At 42.0% G+C, this 25,023-nt stretch overlaps 1 protein-coding gene across 6 annotated transcripts in view; it reads right to left on the reverse strand.

The window, feature by feature from the left end:
* Nucleotides 1–11,989: 11,989 nt before the first annotated feature.
* The window catches only part of IDE (insulin degrading enzyme), a 112,857-nt gene continuing 99,823 nt past the window's right edge, over nt 11,990–25,023 (reverse strand). For 4 of the 6 annotated variants that reach the window (XM_005671285.4, XM_001925381.8, XM_021074003.2 and 1 more), the window contains 6 exons: nt 22,360–22,527; nt 20,553–20,825; nt 19,270–19,331; nt 15,887–15,959; nt 15,109–15,176; nt 11,990–14,306 (listed from right to left, as the gene is read on the reverse strand). In XM_005671285.4, coding sequence (XP_005671342.1) covers nt 14,211–14,306; nt 15,109–15,176; nt 15,887–15,959; nt 19,270–19,331; nt 20,553–20,825; nt 22,360–22,527 — 740 coding nt within the window. In that variant the 3' untranslated portion in view covers nt 11,990–14,210. Of the gene's footprint in view, nt 14,307–15,108; nt 15,177–15,886; nt 15,960–17,979; nt 18,173–18,865; nt 19,332–20,552; nt 20,826–22,359; nt 22,528–25,023 lie in introns of those variants that run through there. The other 2 variants (XR_014826638.1, XR_014826639.1) reach the window with 2 other exon arrangements.

The raw sequence follows: 25,023 nt of genomic DNA on the forward strand, positions 1-25,023 counted from the left end.
TTCGTTAACCACTGAGCCACAATGGGAACTCCTATCCTATTTCTTAATAACCATTTAAAGATTTCCAATCTACTGGGACAAGCCCCATTACTTTCCCCTTAATAATCCTTTCTACCCCTTGTTAGCCTAATTGACATTAATTAACCTGATGTTTTTATTAGCATCTGTAAGACCCAGTGAGAGAAACTGAGATCACATATTCAAATAAGCTTCCCGAACAGGTGTGTTTTGTTTTGTTTGTTTTGTTTTGTTTTGCTTTTAACTAAGGGAGTTCTTAAGGTTAGTCATTATGTTTCTTTCTATCCACCTTTTGATTTTGTCTTTCCATAGCTACCAATAAAACAGGTATTTACAATGAGAGCTCTAAAAATTAACCAATTGAGAAATTTTTTCCAATTTAAAGGATCCAGCATCTGGCCATTGTTAGAGTAGGATCTTTGGGGTTTTGGGAGGTTTTTTGGTTTGTTTTTTGTCTTTTTTAGGGCCACACCAGTGGCATAGGGAAGTTACCAGTCTAGGGATCGAATGGGAGCTGTAGCTGCCAGCCTACACCACAGCCACAACAATGCAGGATCCGAGCTATGTCTGTGACCTACCCCACAGCTCATTGGTGAAGCCGGATCCCTAACCCACTGAGCGCCGAGGCCAGGGATGGAACCTGGGCCCCCATGGATACTGGTCGGGTTCATTTCCACTGAGCCACAATGGGAACTCCATAGGGTAGAATCTTAATAGGGACTCAAATGAATAAGACACTAGAGGTGTCCCCATAAGATGCTGCAAAGGATGCAGCCCTCACAAGATCTAGAAAGATTATTTGCAAAAATAGTCTAAGAAAGTAAAGGCCCTTACTGTACAGGTGGATGTAATGAAAGTTGACATGATAAAGGCCCCTTATGGATTCAGATCCCTTATGCCCAACTCCCCTAAGAGCTGGCAGGGCCAAAGGGGCTGCTCGGAATCCTAGTCTATTCAACTGGCTTCCAAATGTACAGCATGTAAGTACCTTCAAATGGCAGAGGACAGAAAGAGTTTTCTCCCTGATCAACAGACCAAGCTCTCAGGACGGAACGAAATGTCTAAGAAGAACAGGTATGGAGTTCCCATTGTGGTGTAGCGGAAATGAATCCAACTAGTATCCATGAGGATTCGAGTTTGATCCCTGGCCTCGCTCAGTGGATCAGGGATTCAGCATTGCCATGAGCTGTGGTGTAGGCCAGTGGCTGTAGCTTTGATTCGACCCCTAGCCTGGGAACTTCCATATGCCAGAGGTTCGGCCCTAAAAAGCAAAAAAAAAAAAAAAAAAAAAAAAAAAAAAAAAAAAAAAAAAGATCAGGTATAATATTTACATCTTGGAGTTCCTGTCGTGGCACAGCAGAAACAACAAATCTGACTAGGAACTATGAGGTTTCGGGTTCCATCCCTGGCCTCGCTCAGTGGGTTAAGGATCTGGCATTGCCATGAGCTGTGGTGTAGGTTGCAGATGCAGCCCGGATCTGGCGTTGCTGTGGCTGTGACATAGGCCTGCAGTAATAGCTCCAATTAGATCCCTAGCCTGGGACCATATGCCGCAGGTGCAGCCCTAAAAAGGACAAAAGACAAAACAACAACAACGACAACAACAAAAAAAAAACCCAAACATTTACATCTTTAAGGCACAGGGAGATAATGCAAGTTCCTCCTAGAAAGGTGTCTTTGTTTTTCCCTCCAGCAGACTAAAACCACCAGGGGAGCTCAGAGCACTGGATGGCTCCCCATACAAGCGAATCTTTAATGACTGGGTTTTCCTATGGGACCAGGGCATGGTACGAGGACTTGCCTCTGCCACTCCTGTAAATTTCTCAGTTGCCTCAAAAAGCCATGACCAGTCAAGAGCAGCTTTTTGTCCCTTATCTTCAAAGCTAAAAGCTCTCATATCTTTACATTTATTCCAAAAAACTCTGCTAAAGTAGACAATTCAAGGAAACATACCAGATTAGCTCCTTACCCATCACCAAGTCCAAATCTTCTCAGTGTCTTTCGACTGAGAATTCAGTACCTCTTCTTTTTTTTTCTTTTTTTTTTTTTGGTTTTTAGGGCCACACCTGTGGCATATGGAAGTTCCCTAGGGGTCGAATCAGAGCCACTGGCCTACACCACAACCACAACAACACCAGATCCGAGCTGCGTCTGGGAACTATACCACAGTTCAAGGCAACACCGGATCCTTTAACCACTGAATGAGGCCAGGGATGGAACCTGCAACCTTCTGGTTCCTAGTCTGATTTGTTTCCTCTGCACCACAAGGGAAACTCCCAGCACCTCTTCTTGAACTGCCTTAAATTCAAGGAGAACCTACTCCTCACAGCAAGGAGTTTACCAACCACTGAACAAAACTCAAGACAGTCAACCAAGATGGGAAGACTTACCCAATGGCCAGGAGAGACTTACCCAATGGCCAAGGAGGTGGATAGGCACAAGGCAGCCCTTGCCAGTACCATGGCTTTAGATCCACATAGAGTTCAGGTGAAGGAGAGAAATTTGCTCTGGGTTCCTTCACGGTTGCCAAAACCGCCAACTTAAAAGAAAATGTGCAACATGGAAATTGTTAGTTTGATTCAGCGTCTTACTGAGGATGACAGCCCGGGAGACAGCTACTCCGAAGCTTTGAGTAAACGTCTCTGGAGGTAAGGGAGGAGCCAGTATATACATAAAAATTTTGGCACACATCTACTAATCACACAGAACAGATAGCTAAGGGTGATGAATTTAGCACCCTTATGTATTGGAAGATTCAAGAACCCGGGGTCATTGAAATTCTTCCTGAGATACGTATCTAATTATCTAGGGGCCCATTTATCCAAAGCTCAGAGTGCCTCATCCTGTGTTTTTGTGAATTCCTTTCTGGGTGTGCTGTTGGTGGGCAACTGCAGTGGGTTGTGACTTAACTCATTCATATAACTGGGTGATGAGTGTTTATTCTTGTTTGGTCACACTAGCAAACTCTCAGGGGATGTCCACAGCAGCAAGGATGTAGGCAGTGCTTCCCAAACCATGTTCTACAAAATGTAATGTCTTCAATTAGTAGATGTTATTTGTATAGCTAAAATCTAATCAAAGTTTACTTTAAAATATAATACTAAGCCCTTTTAGGCCATGCCTCTTGGGATACTCTGCCTTTAAAAATATGTGTGCTATATCTGAGAATAATAAACTCAATAAAGATAGGTACAGGCCAGGTACTGTAACACTACCTCAGTTAATCCAGAAAAATATGCCAGGAAGTGGCAGAAAACATCACCTTATTCTGAACACCCATGTCTGGATATTTTGCTAATTATCCATAGCACCATTTGCTAAGTGCTACATGGTGTGTGTACCATAGCACTTAGCAAATGGTATCTCTATGTTGGATCATCTACTTTAGGGGCCAACGAACTTCTAATTTAAAGAACCAGATGGTAAATATTTAGGCTTTGTACAGCATAGGGTCTTCTGTCACAACTACACAGCTCTGTCATTATATCATGAAAAAGAAAACATAAATAATATGTAAGTATATAGGCATGGCTGATCCAAAAAATTTTATTGACCAAACAGCTGGCAGGGCAGTTTCCAATGTCTGGTGTTTTTGAATCTTTAGTCAGTGATATGTATCTTGTCCTGAAATTTATACAGAGTTTATCTCAGAAAGTATTTTTAAATCTCTAATTCACTTTCTTTTCTGTTCAAATTTCAAAAATGAGTTTTAACTTTTTTTTTGCCTTTTCTAGGGCCGCTCCCACAGCATAGTATAAAATTGCATCCTTGAACCACACACTTGCTAGGTCTCTGGCCTAACTGCACTACATTTTCTCAGGACTAACAACCATTGCTCATTATATTAGTAAGTTCATGTACCAGCTGCACAGAAATAATGTATCTGAATTAAATTCCAGGTGGAACCTAATCATGCGGAGTCCATCCACTAGGATGGATGTTAAAGAATGAAAACAGCTTTTATTCAGTAACTACTGACAGTAGGGGAAAGAGTTGAGCTCCATTTCAACTTGTGAAGTGGTGACTGAATATTTTAAAGAGAACTCAACTGAAAAATTATAAATAGTTGGTCAGTGTTGAAGTTCCTGTCGTGGCACAGCGGAAATGAATCTAGCATCCATGGGGACGCAGGTTTGATCCCTGGCCTTGCTCAGTGGGTTAAGGATCCAGCATTGCTGTGAGCTGTGTTGTAGGTCTCAGATGTGGCTCGGATCTGGCGTTGCTGTGGCTGTGGTGTAGGCTGGCAGCTGTAGCTCGCATTAGACCCCTAGCCTGGGAACCTCCATATGCTGCGGGAGCAGCCCTAAAAAGATTAAAAAAAAAAAAAAAGAGTTGGTCAGTATTGTTATCAGGTCAGCTGTGTCTGTTAGCTGACAATTACCAAGTTAGGATTTCTTAATCCCACAGAGGCTAGGACACAGAGGCCCTCTTCATCTTCCTTTTTTTTTTTTTTTTTTTTTTTTGCCACACCCGGAGCATATAGAAGTTCCCAGGCCCCTGCAGGTGGATCCTTAACCCATGGCACCCCAGCAGGAACTCTCTATCCTTCTTGCTTACTTTTCAAAGGAATTCAAAGGCCTTGTGGTCCTTGAGAAAGACCCTTCTGAGCTGGAGGAGGTACACAAACAGCTCAGAGGGACAGAAAAATGCTGCACAGCTGTAAGAGAGGAAGATCAGGGGCCTGTGTCAGGTATCACACCTGCTAGAACAAACAGTAAATTCTTTGGGCAGCCTTGAGCTTTTCCAGACAAGAACTCCAAAGGAGGGGTGGATTGTCCCAAGGCCTCTCTGCCTTAGGCGGCTAGAAGCCATGGTTGATTCCGTCACACCTCGTTATGCAGTGGTTTGCAAGCTGTGTCCCTTCATGCTGAGTAGTTCTCAAGGCCCATTTGCCACTGTACATTGTTTTATGTTATTAGTATACATGGAAAGTATAACCAGAGGAAAAAAAGTGTTTTGGAAAAATAAGACCAAGTTGACCAAATGTTAGCTAACTATTAATAAGTCTAGGCTCTGCTAGCTCAAGACTTAGGTTCAGAAAGCCACAACAAATCTCCCATTATGGAAGTGTAGCCTACTTAGCCATGAAACAGGTCAAAGCAAAGCCTCCATTTCCTTAATGAGTTCCATATCTGAGAAAACTAGGGACTTGACTGTGTGCCTGACTCTGAGATGAAGTTCAAATATTCGTTCAACGATGCTAGTCACCTCTAATAAATGAAGGGCTTTGAAGAATCAGAGTAGCCAGCGAAAGTCCAGGCTAGTGCCCAGTCTGATCACTCTTTAGGATTTGGCCAAGGCAGATACACCAGCATCTTTTATGCTTTACCAAATATGTGCAGGGGAAGGAGAATGCCCATCTTGATCAAATTGCAATCATAGAAATTACATCTGCAGTGATGGCTGAAGGCAGAGATCAAATAGTTAAAGAGCTTCTTGTCTGGATCCAAAGTAGGAATGGGAGGAAGATCAAATTAGGGAAGCCGGGCAGCTGGGACGTGGAAGTACAATTGGTGTTGTGGATTCAAGTAACCAGAACATCGCCCTCATCAGTTCCTCCTTCTGGTGGACTTTAATCTGGAGACTGAAGAAGACTGAAGTTAATGAGAACGTTCAGTATATTGGACTGTCACTCTGCAAAAACTGGTACAAGTGGACCAAGAGATAAACCTGAAAGCCATAGGGACCAAACATAACAGGCTCGTAACAGGCTTATGTTTACCAATAATAATATTCTCCTGAATTTCTTTGAAGTTGTTCTTTGGGTCTTAATATTCTTAATTTCTCTTGGATGCTACTGAAGATCCAGAACATTATAACCAAAAGGTTACTCAGTAGCATATCCTCTTGTCATTTTCAGATGCTGTACTCTGTACTTAGCTTTCTTCTCTTGTGCTTTTAAATAGTATTTATTACCAGCAAGTTTGTATTAGTACTTGCTAAAGGACTTCTATCACATACAGGCGTAGCCTTCTACAATAAAAAATAAAAATTTAAAAACAGATAGATGAGAAAGTAATTATTATAAGTATTAAAAAATTATTCCCTTTCCAAAAAGGCTTTACTGCTGGATTCCTAGGGCATTTAGAATTAATGCAAACACACTTGCTTTACAAACCATCTTGAGTACTATTTAGGAATTTCAAAGTGTCCCCCAAATCTGCCTCATAATCCCCTTCATCAAGTGAACTTTCAATACCTGTATTCTAAAGTGAAATTCGGAGCTCCCGCTGTGGCACAATGGGATTGGCAGTGCCTTGGGAGCACTGGACACAGGTTTAATCCTTGACCTGGCACAGTGGGTTACAGACCCCACATTGCTGCAGCTGTGGCTTAGGTTGCAGCTATGGATTGGATCTGATCCCTGGCCCAGGAACTCCGTATGCCAAGGGTTGACCAACAAAGGAAAAAAAAAAAAAAGTGAACTTCAACAAAATACTGTCCTTATTACAACTCTGTATTTCTAACTCACCATACCTTACAGTTGTCAAAATCTACAGCCAAAATAGTCTCCAAAATATGACCTTTTGCTACAACAAAGAACAAGCACAACCTCTCTGCAGCAGGAAGAGAAATTTTTAAAAAATCATAAGTTAGAAGCTTTCACTTGGTATGGTCAGTACTTCTAATTTTAATGATTCCAGTCTGCATGGACTGGTATCCCATTTTGGTTGTTTTAAAAATACTTTCCCTAGCTTTTTACTGACAGAGAACATTTCCACTGAAAAAGTTCCCTTATCTCCCCTGATCCCATGGCTGGATCTCAGTCTCCAGGCAATCACCAATCTTCCTCTTCACTGTAGTTTTGCCTCTCCTGTTGGTTGTAATTTGCATTTCCCCAATGATTTACGATGTTGGGCATCTTTATATATATATATATATATATATATTAACCATTACCTACATCTCCCGTAGTGAAACATCTACTGAACTCTTTTCTAACATTTTCATCTTCTCATGAGTTTGTTGTAAGACTTTGGTCTGATTTATGCATTGTATAAATATCTCCTTCCAGTCAGCAGCTTGCCATTTTCTTTTCTTAATGGTGTCTTTGGAAGAGAAGATTGTTCTAAACTTAGAAAAACTTCATCATGTCCATTTTCTCTTGGATTTTAGTGACTTTTACATCTTAATAAATTTTTGCCTATAAAACTTTGAAAAGACTTTTTATGTTTCCCTGTAGAACTTTTATAGCTTAAATCTATAGTCCTTTTTAATTCTGTATATACTGTGAGATAAAGGTTCAGGTTCATTTTTTTCCCATGAGGATATACAGTTCAACCATTAGTTGAAAAGACTATTTTTCTCCTGCATCAAATTACCATGACACTTTGATCAAAAATCAATTGAGGGGAGTTCCCGTCGTGGTTCAGTGGTTAACGAACCCAACTAGGAACCATGAGGTTGCGGGTTCGATCCCTGGCCTTGCTCAGTGGGTTAAGGATCTGGCGTTGCCGTGAGCTGTGGTGTAGGTTGCAGACACGGCTTGGATCCTGAGTTGCTGTGGCTCTGGCGTAGGCCGGCAGCTACAGCTCCGATTAGACCCCTAGCCTGGGAACCTCCATATGCCGCCAAAGTGGCCCTAGAAAAGGCAAAAAGACAAAAAAAAAAAAAAAAAAAAAAAAAAAATCAATTGAGGAGTTCCCATCATGGCTCTGCGGAAATGAATCTGACTAGCATCCATGAGGACGCAGGTTCCATTCCTGGCCTCGATGAGTGGGTTAAAGACCCAGCGTTGTCGTGAGTTGTGGTGTAGGTCACAGATTTGGCTCAGATCTGGGGTTGCTGCGGCTGTGGCGTAGGCCAGCAGCTGTAGCTCTGATTTGACCCCGAGCCTGGGAACCTCCATATGCTGTGAGTGTGGCCTTAAAAAAAATGAAAGAAAAAAAAGTCTGCAAAAAAAAAAAAAAAAAAAATTGAAATCTCCAGTTTTACCGATGTAGTTAGCAATTAAAACTGTTAAAACACAATTATGGGAGTTCCCGCTATGGCAAGTGGGTTAAGAACCTGGTGTTGCCGCAGCTGGATTAGATTCCTGCCCTGGGAATTTTCACATGCCACGGGAATTTTCACATGCCACGGGTACAGCCAAAAAAGAAAGAAAAAGAAATTCTTGTTAAAAAAAATCAACTGAAATCAATATGGGGATGTCTTTCTGGATTCTATTCTCTTCCATTGATCTATATGTCTATCCTTAGGCCAATACCCACTAGACTGATTATAGCTTCATATAAGCCTTGCTATCAGAAGGGATAAATTTATTCTATTTCAGAATTATTTTAGCTCCTCAAAATTCTCTGCATGTCCATGTAAAATTTAAAATCAGCTTGTAAATGTCTGCCTGAAAAGCCTGTGGGAATTTTGGCAAGTGTTGCTTTAGAATCTACAGCTCAATGGGGAGAATGGTATCTGAAAAACACTGTCTCCCAATGCCATGAATATGATGCATCTGTCCTTTTATTTGGGTCTTTAAAAAATTTCCTTCAGTGACGTTTTGAAGTTTTCACTGTAGAGGTTTTTCACATTTAAAAATATTTTGCTCCTAAATACTTTTTTGGTGCTATTGAAAATTATATTTGAGGAGTTCCTGTCGCGGCTCAGTGGTTAACGAACCCGACTAGCATCCACGAGGATGTAGGTTTGATCTCTGGCCTTGATCAGTGGGTTGGGGATCCGGGGATCTGGCATTGTGGTGAGCCGTGGTGTAGGTAGGTCACAGAAGCAGCTTGGATCCCATGTTGCTGTGACTGTGGTGTAGGACAGCAGCTGTAGCTCCGATTAGACCCCTAGCCTGGGAACCTCCACATGCCGTGGGTGTGGCCCTAAAAAGACAAAAAAAAAAAAAAAAAAAAAAAAAAAAAAAAAAAATTGAATTTTGTGGGCAGTATATAGGCATAAAATTGATTTGATTCCTTTCCTACGACCTTGGTTTCAGTTATTATTAGTAGCATTTCTGTAGTCCTTAGGCTTTTGTTGTTGTTATCTGCTCATGCTGTCTGTGAAGAATTCTATTTCATTCTTCCCAGTCCTTACTGACCAGGACCTCATGTACAAGCTTGAATAGAAGTAATGAGAACATACACCCTCATCTTAGTGCATATCTGAGGATCAAAGTGTTTACTATTTTATCCATAAATATGTTATCTGTAGGTATTTTGTAAATTCCCTTTATCAGGTTGAGGAAGTTCCTTTCTATTCCTTGTTTGCTGAGAGCTGTTAGTATGAACTCTGTAAAATGCTTTTACTGTATCTATTGAAATAATCATGTGGTTTTTTCCCCCCTTAATTTGGTCACTATGGTAAATAATGCTACTTGATTTTCAAATATCAACCTTGCATTCCTTAGAGAATCCCACTTTGCCATCATGTTAAGGTTGATTTAACATTTGAAAATCAAATGTAAAAAAAAAAATTCCTTTTTGGAATTCTCTAGTGGCTCAGTGACTAAAGAATCTGGTGGTGTCACTGCTATGGCTCTGGTCACTGCTATGGCCATTGGGTTTGACCTCTTGCCTGGGAATTCCTGCATGTTGCAGGTGTGGCCAAAATTTTTTTAAAAAAACTTTTAATTTACATCACTGGATTCAAGTTGCTAATATTTCATTAAAGACTTTGGGGGCTTTTTATTTTTTTGTCTTCTTAGGGCCACACCCACGGCACATGGAGGTTCCCAGGATAGGGGTTGAATCGGAGCTGTAGCTGCCAGCCTACGCCACAGCCACAGCAATGCAGGATCTGAGCCACGTCTTCGACCTACACCACAGCTCACGGCAACGTCGGAATCTTTAACCCACTGAGCAAGGCCAGGGATCAAACCTGCAATCTCATGGCTCCTAGTCCAGTTTGCACTGAGCCACAATGGGAACTCCTAGGGCTTTTTAAAGGGTAATTGATTTGGGGCTTCCTTTACTTGAAATATCTTTGTCTGATTTTTGTATAAGGGTAATTTGGGCCTCCTAAAGTGAATGCTGACCTCATACATAAAGTTCCCTCCTGTTTTGCGAAAGGGACAAGGTTCAGACCTCCTGCGGATGAGGCCTAACTTGTGACTACACACTGACCGTGTTATTAGGAGAAATGTGACGAAGGATTTAGGGGTGAGGAGTCAGGACATCACAACCTAATGAGAGGTGGAGGGAGGGAGCAACATGCCACAAACATTATATAACTGGTGAATACAGATTGCAGGGTATATGGGCATACCCTGCACTAGTTTTACAACTTTTCTCCAGATTTAAAATTTTTCCAAGAAGTTAAATGACATATATTTCATAACCCAGTAATTTAAAGAAATAACCAGAAAACCACACACATACTCTGCACAAGGAGTTTTATCATGGATCAAAGTTTGAAAACACCCTAAACATCCCACAAAGAGGATTTGATAAACAAACGACAGTATGACATGACACCAAAACCCCAACAACGACAGCAAAAATCACAAATTTTTTCAAGAGTATCCATGTGGAAAATGCTCCATATAGATTAGACTATTGAAGAAAAAAATGTAACATTGAATATATGACCTTATTCTATATGCATGGGGAAAAGACTGCACAATAACAGTGCAAAAAAAAAAAAAATGTGGTTGTCTTGGAGTGGTGGGGTTACAGGTGAACTTGACTCTTCTTTACATTCCTCTTCTGAATTTCTTGAAGGATTCCAGATAATCTCATCACTCCAGGGGCAAAAGGAAGGAGAGCTGGCACTCACTTAAGGATTAGTCCAAACCCAGGAGGCATGGGTTTGGACTAATCCCAAGAGGGAGGGAGATCCTGCAGGCAGTGGTGATAAACGGCCACAAGGGAGCCCAGCAACGTGGGAACAACAGTGCCCTGGAAGAGAGGCGCACGGACTCAGATCTGGTCTCACTTCCTCTAAAATAGGCAAAGGTTGGGAGATTAAGTAAGGTGGTGTCTGTGAAAACAGGGAGGTCTCATACAAATGTAAAAGCAACTGCCATTGTGCCATGATGAGTCCATTAATAGACCTGGTACCTATTCTTACAGGAAATCCACATGGAGTAATGAGATTTAAAGTTCTGAGTGAAGGTTTGAATCTGTGCTTCCCGCATGATCCTGGGCAAACTGTTCAGCTTTTCTGAGGCTATTTTTTACCTCTAAACACCTGGGATGATGATGATGATGATTTTTCTTAATCGTTGATCTCCCATGTCAAAGGTTTCTCGGGGAGATCTACTGTGGAAGATGGCTGAGGGTTATCTGTAAGCTATAAAGTGCTTTACAAGGTCCGTTAATGTTAATTCTGGGTATAAGCTGTACAAAATACTGCAGTATCTTTGAAGAGGTGGACTTGGCTAAGTATAGCAGCAATTCAGTACTACTAATAATCTTTTGCCAACAAGAAGCCTCGGACGGTACAATACTCAGGTTACATGGGCAGTGAGTGAACAGCACTGGTTGGGCAGCTAGGGATCCGGGAGCCTAGAGGTCAGAGGCCCTGCCAAAGGAGGATTAAGAGGGCAGGAACCACCCTGACAAAGGGAGAGAAGTATGCGAGAATGCTCGGTTTTCACCATAAACATTCTGAGAATTCAAGACGGGGATCACATACGAGGACATCTGCCTGACCTGCTGGGGGAGATGTGGCAGGAAGATGCAACAAGAAGCCAGGAAGGAGAGAAGCATTTTTGCTACCTTTACATTTTTCTTTCTGGTAATACCTGGAACGAATCTGGGTTTGGGGTCAATGACAACTCTCAGAGCAAGGAGTTCAGCCTCTCACACTGAGATTTCTATTTTACAAAAGTGATCTACTGTGAAGAGTGTGAAATTGACCCGTTTATTTGACTAAATCATTGTTACCCAGATTCACTTAAAAAAAAAAAATGCACTGCTTTCTGCCCTAGGAACAATGAAAGCAAAAAACATTGTCTAATCGGGGTGCTGAGAGGTAGGCTGAGGATTGGCCACTGAAACTGTAAAAATAATACAAATGCAAACTCCAGAGGTGAAATTCAGGTGATTTATTGTAAACAGGATTACCCTAGCACTCCACCACATACTGGCTGTGTCACATGCTCTCTCTTCCACATCAACTAGTGAAAAAGAAGACTTCTTAAAAAGTCACAGGTAATGAACACCTTAGTGTGTTTCACAAATCCCATTACTAAGCACAGAGTAAAGAGCAGTTTCCGGGGTAGTTTCTTATTGCTCGTGGACTGCAGCTTGGATCCATTTTGAGGAATCCTAAGTATGCCTGAGTGATCCAACAGCAGCTCCAGATCCAATCTGGAAACCAGACAATGCTGGAGCACGCTGAATGGCAATCACAGGTTCCTAGAGGAGTACACGAGATGCCTTTCTGACCCGACTTCGCCATGGGACTTTCTCATAGAAGTGATGCTGTTAAATTTCACCCCCCCCCTTTTTCTTTAAAGAGCTAAAAGTTACCCAATAGCACATAATTCTCCATAGAAAAGGTATAGGTGGATTAGTCACTCTTCCAGTGGTGGATTTAAACACTCAGGACTGATTTTTCAATCTCTCTTGTATATAATATACTTGCAGTTTGATGAAAAGCTGCATAGTCTACAAGTGCATAAAACCAGAAGGAAGTGGTGATGACTCACGTACCTTCTGATGGACAAAGACAGGCTTCATCCGAGGAAGCTCTTGAAGGTGGGGATAAAAAGACAGGTACAGCACCACATTTATCTGATGGTAGAAATGGAGCCCCGCTCGTGAAAGCAGCCTCCACAGTTGTGATTATCATTCTTGCCCCAAATTCAGATTATTTGGAAAAATGGCAAATGTGAAAACTTAAGATGTGAAAAGACATAACTCTACAGAAAGAAGTCCTGGCAAATCAACGGACACGAAGGTAAAATGTCATTTGAAAATGCCATTCTTTACTTTGCCTGAGTGAGTGGACAACAGGGCCACTTAACTTACTAGTGCCTGTACGTTTCCAATTTTTCTTGAAGTTTTAATAACAGTAAATAATTCAAGACAGCTGTTAAATCCACAGTAACAATTTCATCTAAAATAGTATCTTGTGAAAAAAAATTTTTTTTAAAGTTCACTCCAGTCATCATCTCTGTGTTTGCATGTTTGTATTTAAACATTCAAAAAAAAAAATAACTTAACACTTAAGGCAATATTAGACTGGTAGTAAAAAAGGGATTTGAGAGTCTCTGTGGAGATCATTCTATTTAAGAATTCAAGGTTTTCCTTTTTTATACCTCCAAAAAGGTGTCTTTGTACTTGTTGTTTTTATATTCATAACAGGGTGAATATTTTGGTTTGTATACTGACTGCAATTTCACGGTAGTAAGAAGTTACAGGTGTTTAGAATAGCTGATGTTGGAAAAGCATGTCACACACTCAGTGGGATCTGTAGTTGACCCTACTTGTACTTGTTAAATAAATATAACAACGTGTTGATGGAAAAAAGTGACACCGATGAAACACTGCAAACCAACTATGAACAACAAAGAACGTCAATATAATTCAATCAGAAAGAAACAAATCACAGTAATCCTGAGAAATTCAGTTTGGGACAAAATTGATGTAAGATTACGTCTATTTCTAGCACTGTAAATAAGTAGGGTGTTTTCCAGCATTTTACTAGTTTGAATAAAAAATGTTCAAATTTTATAAAAAGATTAAAACCATGCCTTATATAATCAGCAGTTTCACTAATAAAAGAAAATTACATTGCTTTGTTCATTATCTGCCAAATGTAATGTTCTCCATTATTTACATGAAACCATTAAGTAGAACGCAAAGTTGAGGATCAGTTTTTAAAAAGGTATTACTTTTCTATATGTTTTGAAGTCTTTCTGTCAACCCAGGAGCCTTTTAGAAAAAAGCTAACATATTTTTCTTCTGACAAGTGACTATTTTACAGAATAAGGAAGATTCTATAGGAATATCAGTCATCATTTTAAGTACTGTTATATAAGGGATCTTTCTCTTAGTAATGAAAAGAAAATTTTTAAAATATTTACGAGGCATGTATTTTAAAAATATTCTACATCTATAAGATTTTGTAATTTAATTACTTTGGATTTTTAATATTTCTACATAATGACATTTGACAATTTTTTTTTTTTTCTGTTTGTCTCTCTAATAGTTAATGAGAAACTATTAAAGTGGACAAGACGGTTTTCCTAGCCCTTGGAAGACTCAGGAATGCATCCACTTGCACTTTCCCGTCCGTGGGAATCTTCAGAGTTTTGCAGCCATGAAGTTAATATGTGGTTTCACAAGGGGAAACAGTGGCAAACCACGCTTGAACTCGGTCATGTTCTGAATCACTTCAGGCTGCAAAGAAGAAAAGTTTTCCTTAGTGTATTTAGCCTAAAGAGCAGACTGAACAGGGCATACAATTTTTTTTCTCACACACACACACAGTTTCTACGCCATATATTACACAGTATATGGGCTGACCTCTCTTCCTCAGTAGGGCCAGAGGATCTATGCAAACCTATGGCAAGTGTCCCCACTGGGACTCTGGGCCAGAGGAGAGATGTCTGGCTCCTCTGGGCACTACGGGCAAGCACACTGAGAGCTCAGAACCGAGGCTTTGGCAAGCACAAGAGGCTGGTATGCCCACCTGGCAAGGACCTGCTTAGACTGCCAGCTTCCTCCTCTTACAAACTTCCCAGATGATGGAGTTCCCTTCTTGGCTCAGCAGAAATGAATCTGATTAGCATCCATGAGGATATAGGTTCGATCCTTGGCCTTGCTCAGTGGGTTTAAGGATCTGGTGTTGCCATGAGCTGTGGTGTAGGTTGTAGACGCAGCTTGGATCTGGCAATACTGTGGCTGTGGTGTAGGCCAATGGCTACAGCTCTGATTGGATCCCTAGCCTGGGAACCTCCATATGCCTTGGGTGCGGCCCTAAAAAGACAAAAAACAAACTTCCCAGATGATTAAAATGCATAAGCACCATGGAAAAGGCTAGGGACAAGTGTGGCCAGAGACAACTCACTGCAGAGTAACATGACCGTGGATGCCCGAAGATGACCTGAAACCTCTAGGTCTTATGTGTCCTAGTGAATAAGTTCCTTCTGAGCAGCAAGTCCTCTAACAGTGTAACCTAATTGACATTTACGTTTCTTACTTGCGGCAAGGCTGGTGCTTGTGACAAATTTATATCATTTTGACATGGGAACTCTCCAACCACGGGACCTATAAAAAAAAACAAAAGGTTTAATGATTTGCACTTATTGATACTAGCACATGAGAACAACTTTCACCAAAAACAAACAAAAGCGAATCAGACTCAGCTCATTAAAAAACAGCACCAGGCCCGGTTCATGTACTTCTCAGATCCTTTCAAGCCTCCCCAAGGCCTTGTTGCCTGTCCGGCCTTCTATCCAGAGTGTCCCCAATGATGGTTCATGATGTTACTGTGCTTAAGTAGCCTTGGCCGAAGCTGCTTCAGTGACGAGGTCTGACCTGACTGGACTCTGAGGCTCTGACCACCCAGAAGGACCCAGTAAAAGAACCCAGAAATCTGGGGGAGTTAATGGTTACGGGGCAAACCTTGGCCAGTTAGAGACAGGAGATGGCAAGGACAGAGCAGATACACTGCTTGCCCTCCCTCCCCACGTGCAGGGCTCCACGCTGCTTCTTTGGAGAGGTCCTCCCAGCACCTGGCAGGGTTTTCCTACCGAGCTGTGGCTGGCTCAGCACTGCCATCTGGTGTCCAACTTCCTTCACTGCCTCACTCTTTCCCTTTTCTCATTTTTGCTTTGATAGAACAGACCCAGAGCCCAGTAAGTTCCCTTCCAGGCCCCTTTACTTCCTGCTGCTCTATAAAGGACGTGGCTATAGCATGGGACAGGTACCATGTGCCTAAAGACACAATTTTTAAAAAGTCAAGTCTTGATACTTACAAGAATCCATTTCTCTAGCAAGAACATGGACAGACACCTTATGTCTCCTCGGGGCATCCACTGCCAACATTTCCTAGGTGGAAAGAAGAGCAAGGTCACCCTTTCACTCTACCGCAGAACTTAACTTGGGGTGCTCCCTTACAACGATGAGGAATCAGCTCTCACACAGTCAGAAACAGAAGAGATGCTTCTCTATCTTTTCCCTCAATGACAGTAGTTCATTTAAACTCTACGAAGATTAGGGCAGGCAAGAATTATTCTTAACCCTACCTTACAGACAAGAAAACTGAGCCCAAGGAGATTAAGTGCTCAAGGTCCCAGGGCTAATAAAACCATGGGATTGAAAACCTTGAAAGGTACTCATCAGGGTGGGATGCAGGGCTGCACCTAGTGATAGTGTCTGCAGAGAAAACAGTCTGAGCTTAGTAAAGGGATGACCACACTGTCTGCTCCACCAAGAACCTTCTCAGGTTCCACATCGGGGCACTGCTGTGGTTCCTCATGTACCAAGAGAGAATAAAACTAACATTTCTTGAGTCCTGTCTTGTATCAGCCCCTCTCCTATGTTAGCTCACTTGATTTTCTGTACGCTAAGCATCATGATGATTCCTATTTTAGAAACTCGGACTCTGAAATGCAGAGAGGTACAATGACTTGCTAGAATTGCACAGCTCATAATGGGTGGTGCCAGAAGTAAGGTCTCTCTGTTCTTTCCATTCTACCACGTTGCTTTGAGGGGCTCCCCTAAGTTACTACTAAGAATGCCAGGAGTGGTTGGTTGGCAGAATGATGCTGTCAGGAAGTACGTCTCCACCCCTTCCTTAATGCTGGACCTGCATCTGTCTTTTCCAAAGGGAAAACTTAGGTTGTGATGTAGCTTCCCCTGATGGGTCAGCCAGAACTAATGTTTTATATCCTCAGAGGAAGAGATCATCAACACAGCCAAAGTGACTCACAGTTATTTATGGAACAGTTATTATAAGCCTGGTCCTGTGCAGCTGCAATGGCCGCCCTGCTGAGGTTGCACACAAACTTGACCATGGCTCCTGCCAGCTGGCAGAAGCACCTCTCTCAGGAGCTCAGCCCAGGTTTGTTTCCAGTAACAGTCCCTCATCTGAGAGTTTCTTACTGATTAGAGTAAAAAGTTTGCTTCTAAAGATCTAAGCCTGGTCGTTCTGCAGAGGATCTGGGAAGAAATGTAATTGGTAGACCATGAAAATTACCCTTTTTCTCTATGAAAGGATAAGCAACTCCAAGTCAAGGACTATTCCCTTTTCCTCACTCTCCCACATAGCACCAAGAGTGGTGAATTCGATCTCATCAGCCTTCACTGTACAACTAATTTCACAAAATCATCCTAATGAGAACTGCAAGTACCGACTCTGGCAGTTACAACACAGCCCTGAAAAAATGACAATGGGAAGCAGGTGCTACCCCTCCCAGGGATGTTAGCACAAAGCAGGACTGAGTTCTTGACAAAAAACCTAGTATCTAATAAGTCAGATATGAACCAGGAGACATGGCTAAGAACACAAGATGGGGTATAATTCTAAGGCACTATGGTAATTACAGAGTTTAATTTTGCATCATGTCCTATAAAGTAGGCATAAAAGTATTTTACACAAATACATCACAAAGGAGATACGTAACAATTTAGGTACAACTCCATTGCAGCATAACTTTTTAATTTCTGCCCTTAGTATGCTTATTACACTTTACATGTCCACTTAAAAAATTTTTTTACTCTTCCTCTAAGAATTGTTACAGGTGGGGAAAATTTAGATAGTATAGACCTCTAAAAGCTGCACTGGGAAAACTTTAATGGTCGTGCCTCTCTTTTCTCTTGACAGACTTTCGCACTGAGCATAGGAAATTTAAAACTCACAAGATCTCCAGTTTGGGATTAGCAGATGCAAACTACTATATATAAAATAGATAAACAACAAAGTTGTTTCCCTACTATACAGCACAGGGAACTATATTCAATCTCTTCTAATAACCTACATGGAAAAAATATGAAAAAGAATATATATGAATAACTGAATCACTTTGCTGTATACCTGAAATTAATACAACATTGTAAATCAACTATATTTCTTTTTTTTTTTTTTTTTGTCTTTTGTTTTTTTAAGGCCACACCCGTGGCATATGGAGATTCTCAGGCTAGGGGTCGAATCAGAGCTACAGTTGCCAGCTTACGCCACGGCCACGGCCACAGCAATGCCAGATCTGAGCTGTATCTGTGACCTACACCACAGCTCACAACAACGCCGGACCCTTAACCCACTGAGCAAAGCCAGGGATTGAACCCACAACCTCATGGTTCCTGGTCAGACTTGTTTTCCACTGCACCACGATGGGAACTCCAAAATCAACTATATTTCAATTAAAGAAAACACTCATAAGATCTCTGAACACAGTTCAAAGGTGAGTAATCATTTACTTAAAAAAGGAGGGAGTTCTCATTGTGGCTCAGTGGGTTACAAATTGGATTAGTATCCATAAGGATGAAGGTTCAATCCCTGGCCTTGCTCAGTGGGTTAGGGATCCAGTGCTGTTATGAGCTGTGCTGTAGGTAGCAGACATGGCTCGGATCCTATGTTGCTGCGGCTGTAGTGTAGGCCAGCATTTGTAGCTCTGATTCCATCCCATCCTGGGAACTTCCATATGCTGCAGCTGCAGGTGTGGCCTTTAAAAGCAAGAAAATAAAAAAGGAGCTACAGTGACACCTAAGAGGATAAAGATAATTTAAAATTGTCAGAAAGACTGGAAAATAATTTGATTTTCAAGTTCTACTTATTTTCTTTGCTCTTTCTTCTCACCAAAAGCTTAGCAATACCGTTCATGGAACAGAGAGAAGAAAACAATAGGGTAACGAAAGTAGTAGGTCTGGAAGCCAGGAAGGACCGACCATCACTGCTCTTGGTCCAGAGAAAAAGACAGCACTGGGTTCAATTGGAGAGGTCTCTTGTTCCTAACAGTGATGTACTGGTGTCAAAAATATTTAAGTTCAGGAGTTCCAGTCCTGGCTCAGTGGTTAGTGAACCTAGTAACCATGAGGACGTGGATTTGATCCCTAGACTCGCTCAGTGGGTTAAGGATCTGGTGTTGTAGTGAGTTGTGGTGTAGGTCACAGATGCAGCTCGGATCCTGTGTTGCTGTGGCTCTGGTGTAGGCTAGCAGCTCTAACTCCAATTGGACCCCTAGCCTGGGAAACCCCATATGCCACGGGTGCAGACCTAAAAGAACAAACAAACAAACAAAAAAGTCCATAAAAATGCCTTCATAAATCCTGCCTGAATGGGTTCAAAGCAGCAACACACAACACACTGCATGTAATACTTCCTTATCAGTTAAAATCTAAATATGCAAACCGAACTTACCTTATAGAATTTGATAATATCTTCCTTGGTAAGTGTCTTTAAATATGCAACTTCTATATTATCTAAAAAAGTAAGCAAACAAAAATTTATTAATATCTCCATTTTAAGTAGCTCAGAATACTGCACTAAATGATAACATACTTCACTCCAACACTCTTAAATATCCATCTTTTTAAGTGATCATCTGCTCCTACAAGTAGTGAGGAGATACATCTCAAGTAAACTGTAAGAGGACATCCTGGCCCTCCACTTAGGGGCTGTTGGGTCTTGGGCTCGTCACTTCAACTTTTAGGAGCCTGTTTCCTCATCTGGAAACTGGGGGTAACAACTACTTAAACTGACAATAACCCAACACCATGGCACATGGCAAATGCTCAATAAGTGATAGGTACTATTATCATTAACAGTGAATCCAACTGCTAGAAAAATTACAGGTGAGGAAAGAGAGGCCCCCAAAAGATGACCTGGCTGAGATCGTTGGTGTCAGAATGAGACTAAAACCCAAATCTCCCGGCTTCTAGTGTAGCTGAGCATACTCCATTCTTTTCTTTTCTTTTTTTTTTTGTTTTATTGAAGTAAAGTTGATTTACAAGGTTGTGATAATTTCTGCTGTACAACAAAATGATTCAGTTATACATGTATATGCATCCATTCTCTTTCCAATTCTTTTCCCACATAGATCACAGAACACAGGTTCACCGTCTGTGCTATACAGCAGGTGCCCGTCGGCCAATCCTTCCATGTCCCTCATGTGGGCGCACTCCATTTTTAACCTCTGCTCTAAGAAAAGCAAAACGAGCTGATGCGCAGGGGACTCTGGGGAGCACAGCTCTCCCAAATCCAGAGCACTGACAAATTTGGGGCGATTCCTAAAGGCAAATGCTTGAAGCCCTGTGCCTCCAGGGCAGCACTTGCCTCAAGAATTCAATGTTCGCATTTCCTGTTTAGAGTTGTAGGAAATGGAGGCCTACAGATCTGTGCTCAGAGCCTCAGGGGCATACTGACTGAACATAAAAAATGAAATTGGGGCTTATCATTAGTGTTATTATGACATACAGACAGATCCAGCACTAGTGTTGGAGGGGGAAAAAAAAGGAAAAAGTTTCTAATAGGAAAAACTGTTATGTTAAATAACAGTTCTTCAGAAGGGCTCTGCCTCCACCCACCTCCCAAACCCTACTGGAACATCACCTCCAAAACAAACACCATTCTGTAGTATGGCATCAATGTCCTCAAGTATCCCACTTCCATGACTGCATGTTGGGGCCCCAATATGGTCTTACCTCTGTCAAAGTTGTATTGCTGGGAGATGATTTCCCCCCAGTATTTAGCACACTCTGCGGACAGTTTCTTTGGTTTGTCTAGTCGACGAATTGCTAGGGCTTGAATGTGTTTTTGAAAGGCCTCTTCTGCCATGTCCTCTATGGACTTTTCCATGGTAACTAAGAAAGCTTCCACTCTGCTCTCTAGGTAGTGAGGTGGCTTTTCCGACTGGATGATGAACCGTAAGCCCTGGATGCCGTTGGCTCGGCGTGGCCCGCTGAAGACGATATAGCCTGAAACACAATCGCCAGCCATCAGGACCTTGGCATTTGAGACATGGACACTTCTGATCTTTCAAATATTATCCTATCAGAGCAAATAAAATCTACTTTAGGGCTTTATATTATTCACCTCTGGAGAACTGAGCAATTAAAATAGCTTCCACTTCTAAGGACAGAGCAGAAGAGCTCTGAAGAATATTTAGGAAGTTGGAGATAATGCTTCTTTTTTTCTACTTTATGGCCACACGAGGCACATGGAAGTTCCCAGGCCAGGGACTGAATCTGAGCCACAGCTGTGACCTACACCACAGCTGGGGCAATGCCAGATCCTTTAACCCACTGTGCCGGGTCAAGAATCGAACCCACACCACCGCAATGACCCAAGCTGTTGCTGCAATTGAATTCTTAACCCATTGCACCACAGTGGGAACTCCACCTCTTTCTTAAAAAAATAAAACCCTTCTTCATCACTGCAACAGAAGATTCCCGAGCTTCTCACTGTCCGCTGGTTCAATCCATATTGAAGTTACTGTCATCACTTTGAAATGCTGGACTCATTTTCAGCCCCTAACCATTGTCCCAGCTCACCTTCCTTTCACATTCAAGTTCCTTACGTGAATCTGCTTCTACTATCGCAGTTCTTGTTAGACTGTCCATTCCTGGACCAACTCCACTCAGACTACAAACCGTTAAGAGACCAAAGAACTGAAAGTCATCCTTCCACTGTCACCTTGTGAGCCTCTCCTAAGGCTCGCCTCTTCCAGATGCTCTGCCCTGAATCACACCTCTCCAGCTTTGGCCTTGCACACTCTTAGCAGCATTCACCTCACTATACTAAATTATTCCTTTCACGTCTGCCTTCCAGATTAGGCTGTGAGCTCCAGGAAGGGAAGGACCATCCATAACTTATCCCATTTTCGCTGTCCAGCATCTAGTATAGCGGTTATGTAAAAAAAGATCGTTACTTAAGGAGACTCAACCAAATCCTTTTTCACTGGTTACTCAAAGTATATAACGGGGGCTTCTTCCTTTCCTTAACTGATCAAACCTGCCAGGATCTCCAAGGCTTTGAACAGGGCCTAAAACTCTGCCTGAAATATTTCCTCAACAGATGTTTACTGAGTACTTTCTATGTGCCGCAGGTTTCGGATACAAAGATGAATAAAGGAAAACAGCTGCTCCCTCAGGGAACCCCAAATCAGTAAATCTAAGCTTCTCTGATTTAAGCCAGGTGGGCTTGCTTCCCACCTTGTCACCTGTAATAGTCTTCCCTTAGCATCCTACCCCCATTCCCCAAAATAACCTCTTTATTGACACGCATGTAATATCAACAGTGCCATCTCCTTAAGAACGGCTCTAATGTCCATGATATTAACTGCTTATCTTCTTGGAGTAGATTCCCCACAAACAAGCCTGTCACAGTCTTTCTGAGTAGAGCATGTCTGAAGCACCATGCTAGGGGACTGTACATGTGTGGAGGATGCTCTCGAGGGCAACGGCGGACCCTCAGGCTCCGTGGCATCCTGCAATCCCCCCTCGCCCTCACCCAGCTGCTCCTTGGTGCGCAGGGTGTTGAAGCAAGGCTCGGAGATGATCTGACAGAAGAGCTCCAGGAACATATTCTCGGAGGTGCTCTGCATGTCTGTCTGGTAGTATATCTCGATGCCACAGTTATTGTGAACTTCATTCCTCTGCTGATAAACAAACCAGCCTCCTAAGAAGTTTCAAGAAGAGAGCAACATGTTAAGAAACTTATTTAGAGTTTAATAAGGTTAATGTTTCGTTCAGCTGTAGGATGTGTTCAATTCGGTTGGTGTCTTGGGGCAGTTCCAAACTACAATTAATTTACTAAGAATGTGAAACTCACCTTACCCAAGGGAAACCTAATATAGTGATATACATTTGGGAGGTTCTCGATGAACACTCACTGACTTTATTTATTTACTTATTTTTTTGCTTTTTAGGGCGGCATCCGCAGCACATGGAGGTTTCCAGGCTAGGGGTTAAACTGGAGCTGCAGCTGCTGGCCTTCACCACAGCCACAGCAACGTGGGATCCGAGCCATGTCTTTGACCTACACTATAGCTTACGGCACCACAAGATCCTTAACACACCAAGCGAGGCCATGGATCAAACCCGTATCCTCATGCATACTAGCTGGGTTCGTAATCTGCTAGGCTACAATGGGAACTCCTACTCACTGACTTTAAAGGGCAAAAAACTTATAAAAGACCCATTTTATGACCAACAAATAATGCTAAATAAGATTCATAATTAATGAAATCTGTAATGTAGTGTATGCATTATATTAGAAATAGCTAATATCTATAAGAATCTCGACAGAAATACCACCCATGTTTTATAACCACACAAAATAACTTTTAAAATTAGTAGTTGTGCCATTATCTATTTAGCATCCTATTCCCAAAACTGTTTACCAAAACCCACATTTACACAAGTGTGTACAACGCTAGAAATGACTCACATCTCACTTTATATTTATTTACTTATTTATTTATTATATGGCCACCTGCAGCATACGGAAGTTCCAGGGCTAGGGGACGAATTGCAGCTGCAGCTGGAGGCCTATGCCACAGCCACAGCCACATTGGATCTGACCTATGTCTGTGACCTATGCTGAAGCTTGCAGCAACACTGGATCCTTAACCCTCTGAACAAGGCCAGGGCTCAAACCCACATCCTCAACAGAGACAATGCTGAGTCCTTAACCTGCTGAGCCATGGCAGGATCTCCTATTTTTATTTCACTTTATATTTTGGCATAAGGAAGTTCCTGGGCCAGGGATCAAATCCGGACTACAGCAGTGACAATGCCAGATCCTTAACCTGCTGAGCCACCAGGGAACTCTCTAACATCTCACTTTAGAGATGAGGAAACTAAGATTCTGAGACGTGGGGTGACTTATCCAAGGAGACAAAGTCAAACAGTGGAGAGCTAAGACGAAAACTCAAATATGCTGGTCAAGTATTTCATCAAAGTTATATATATAGATGACTATGCTTTATGAACTGATAACTATTTCATGAGCAGAAAATGTGACCAAGCAAATGCACACAGTATTTAGTGTTTAGTACTACAGAAGACTCACAAATAAGACTTCTCAGACATAATAGTAACACTGTGTTTGCTTACTTCCACAAATGCTAATTTAGATAGACATCAACAAAAAATGGAGACAGAGCAGCCTAGAGTTGTATGTCATCTATTTACTTTCCTGACCGGGTCTAAGCATGACCAAGGGTCAAACTTTCTGGTCATATACTGGCAGCACTAAGTTCCCCTCATCAGAAGAGGAAGGGGAACCCAGGATGTAAGTCCATCTCCCCCACACACTTGCAGACTTTTCATACGCGTCCCAAACGCCTCCTCCTTCATAATGCCTGAAATATTCCTTTTTAAATGGAAAATTTTGTTCCATGGACCATTAAGTGAGGAACTATTTAGGACATTACCATCTGATCAGCTGGCTAAATTATTATGATTTCCTAACACCTAGCATTCGGAGAATGAGATGTAAACTGAGTTACTTCTGAGCACAGGGCAGTTGGGGAGGGCACTTGGGAGACAAAAGAGAGGGGGCCACAGGAGAAGAGAGAGAAAGGAAGTACAGTAGAAAGAGACACTGTAAACATCTCACTTTGAAATTTTGTTTCTAGACTGGCCCCACTTGGCCTGATGACCAAAAGCTATGGTTTCTGAATGGCAGTTCCTGATTCTTCTTCTCTGCCATACTGCAGTGACCAGGGAGCAAAGTAACAGAAGTTTGAATGAACTATCACAGGTCTGCAATGACAGGCCATGCAGAACAGCAGCACTGTGCTCAAGTATTTTTGAGCGTTTAACAAAGAGATCCTCAGGTAACGCTATGTTTCAGTTGCTTTAGCAACTACTTAAGTGAGCCAGAAACAGACGCCAGCCTTAAGAAATGTTTAGCCTAACAAGGGAGATGGAGATACACTTCAATCCTGATGCAAGAGAAGAAGTGCTGAGTAGCTCAGACAAGGAAAGGTTCAGAAAACCTGTGCTAGGAGCTCAGAGAGGAAGTGATTACTTTTTAGAAAAAGTCTTGTGGAGTATGGGCCTGTAAGGATGAACAGGGTACAGACAGAGGTCCATTAGGAAGGAAGGGGAGGTGGTGGAGGGAGACTATTTTAGGAGGATAAATAGCAGGGGAAAAAAAGCACAGAGA

This window comes from Sus scrofa, chromosome 14 (assembly GCF_054392235.1).
Source record: "Sus scrofa isolate SSC_HxYL_T2T_F1_AM1 chromosome 14, Sscrofa_HxYL_maternal_Yorkshire_Landrace_v2.0, whole genome shotgun sequence".
NCBI lineage: Eukaryota > Metazoa > Chordata > Mammalia > Artiodactyla > Suidae > Sus > Sus scrofa.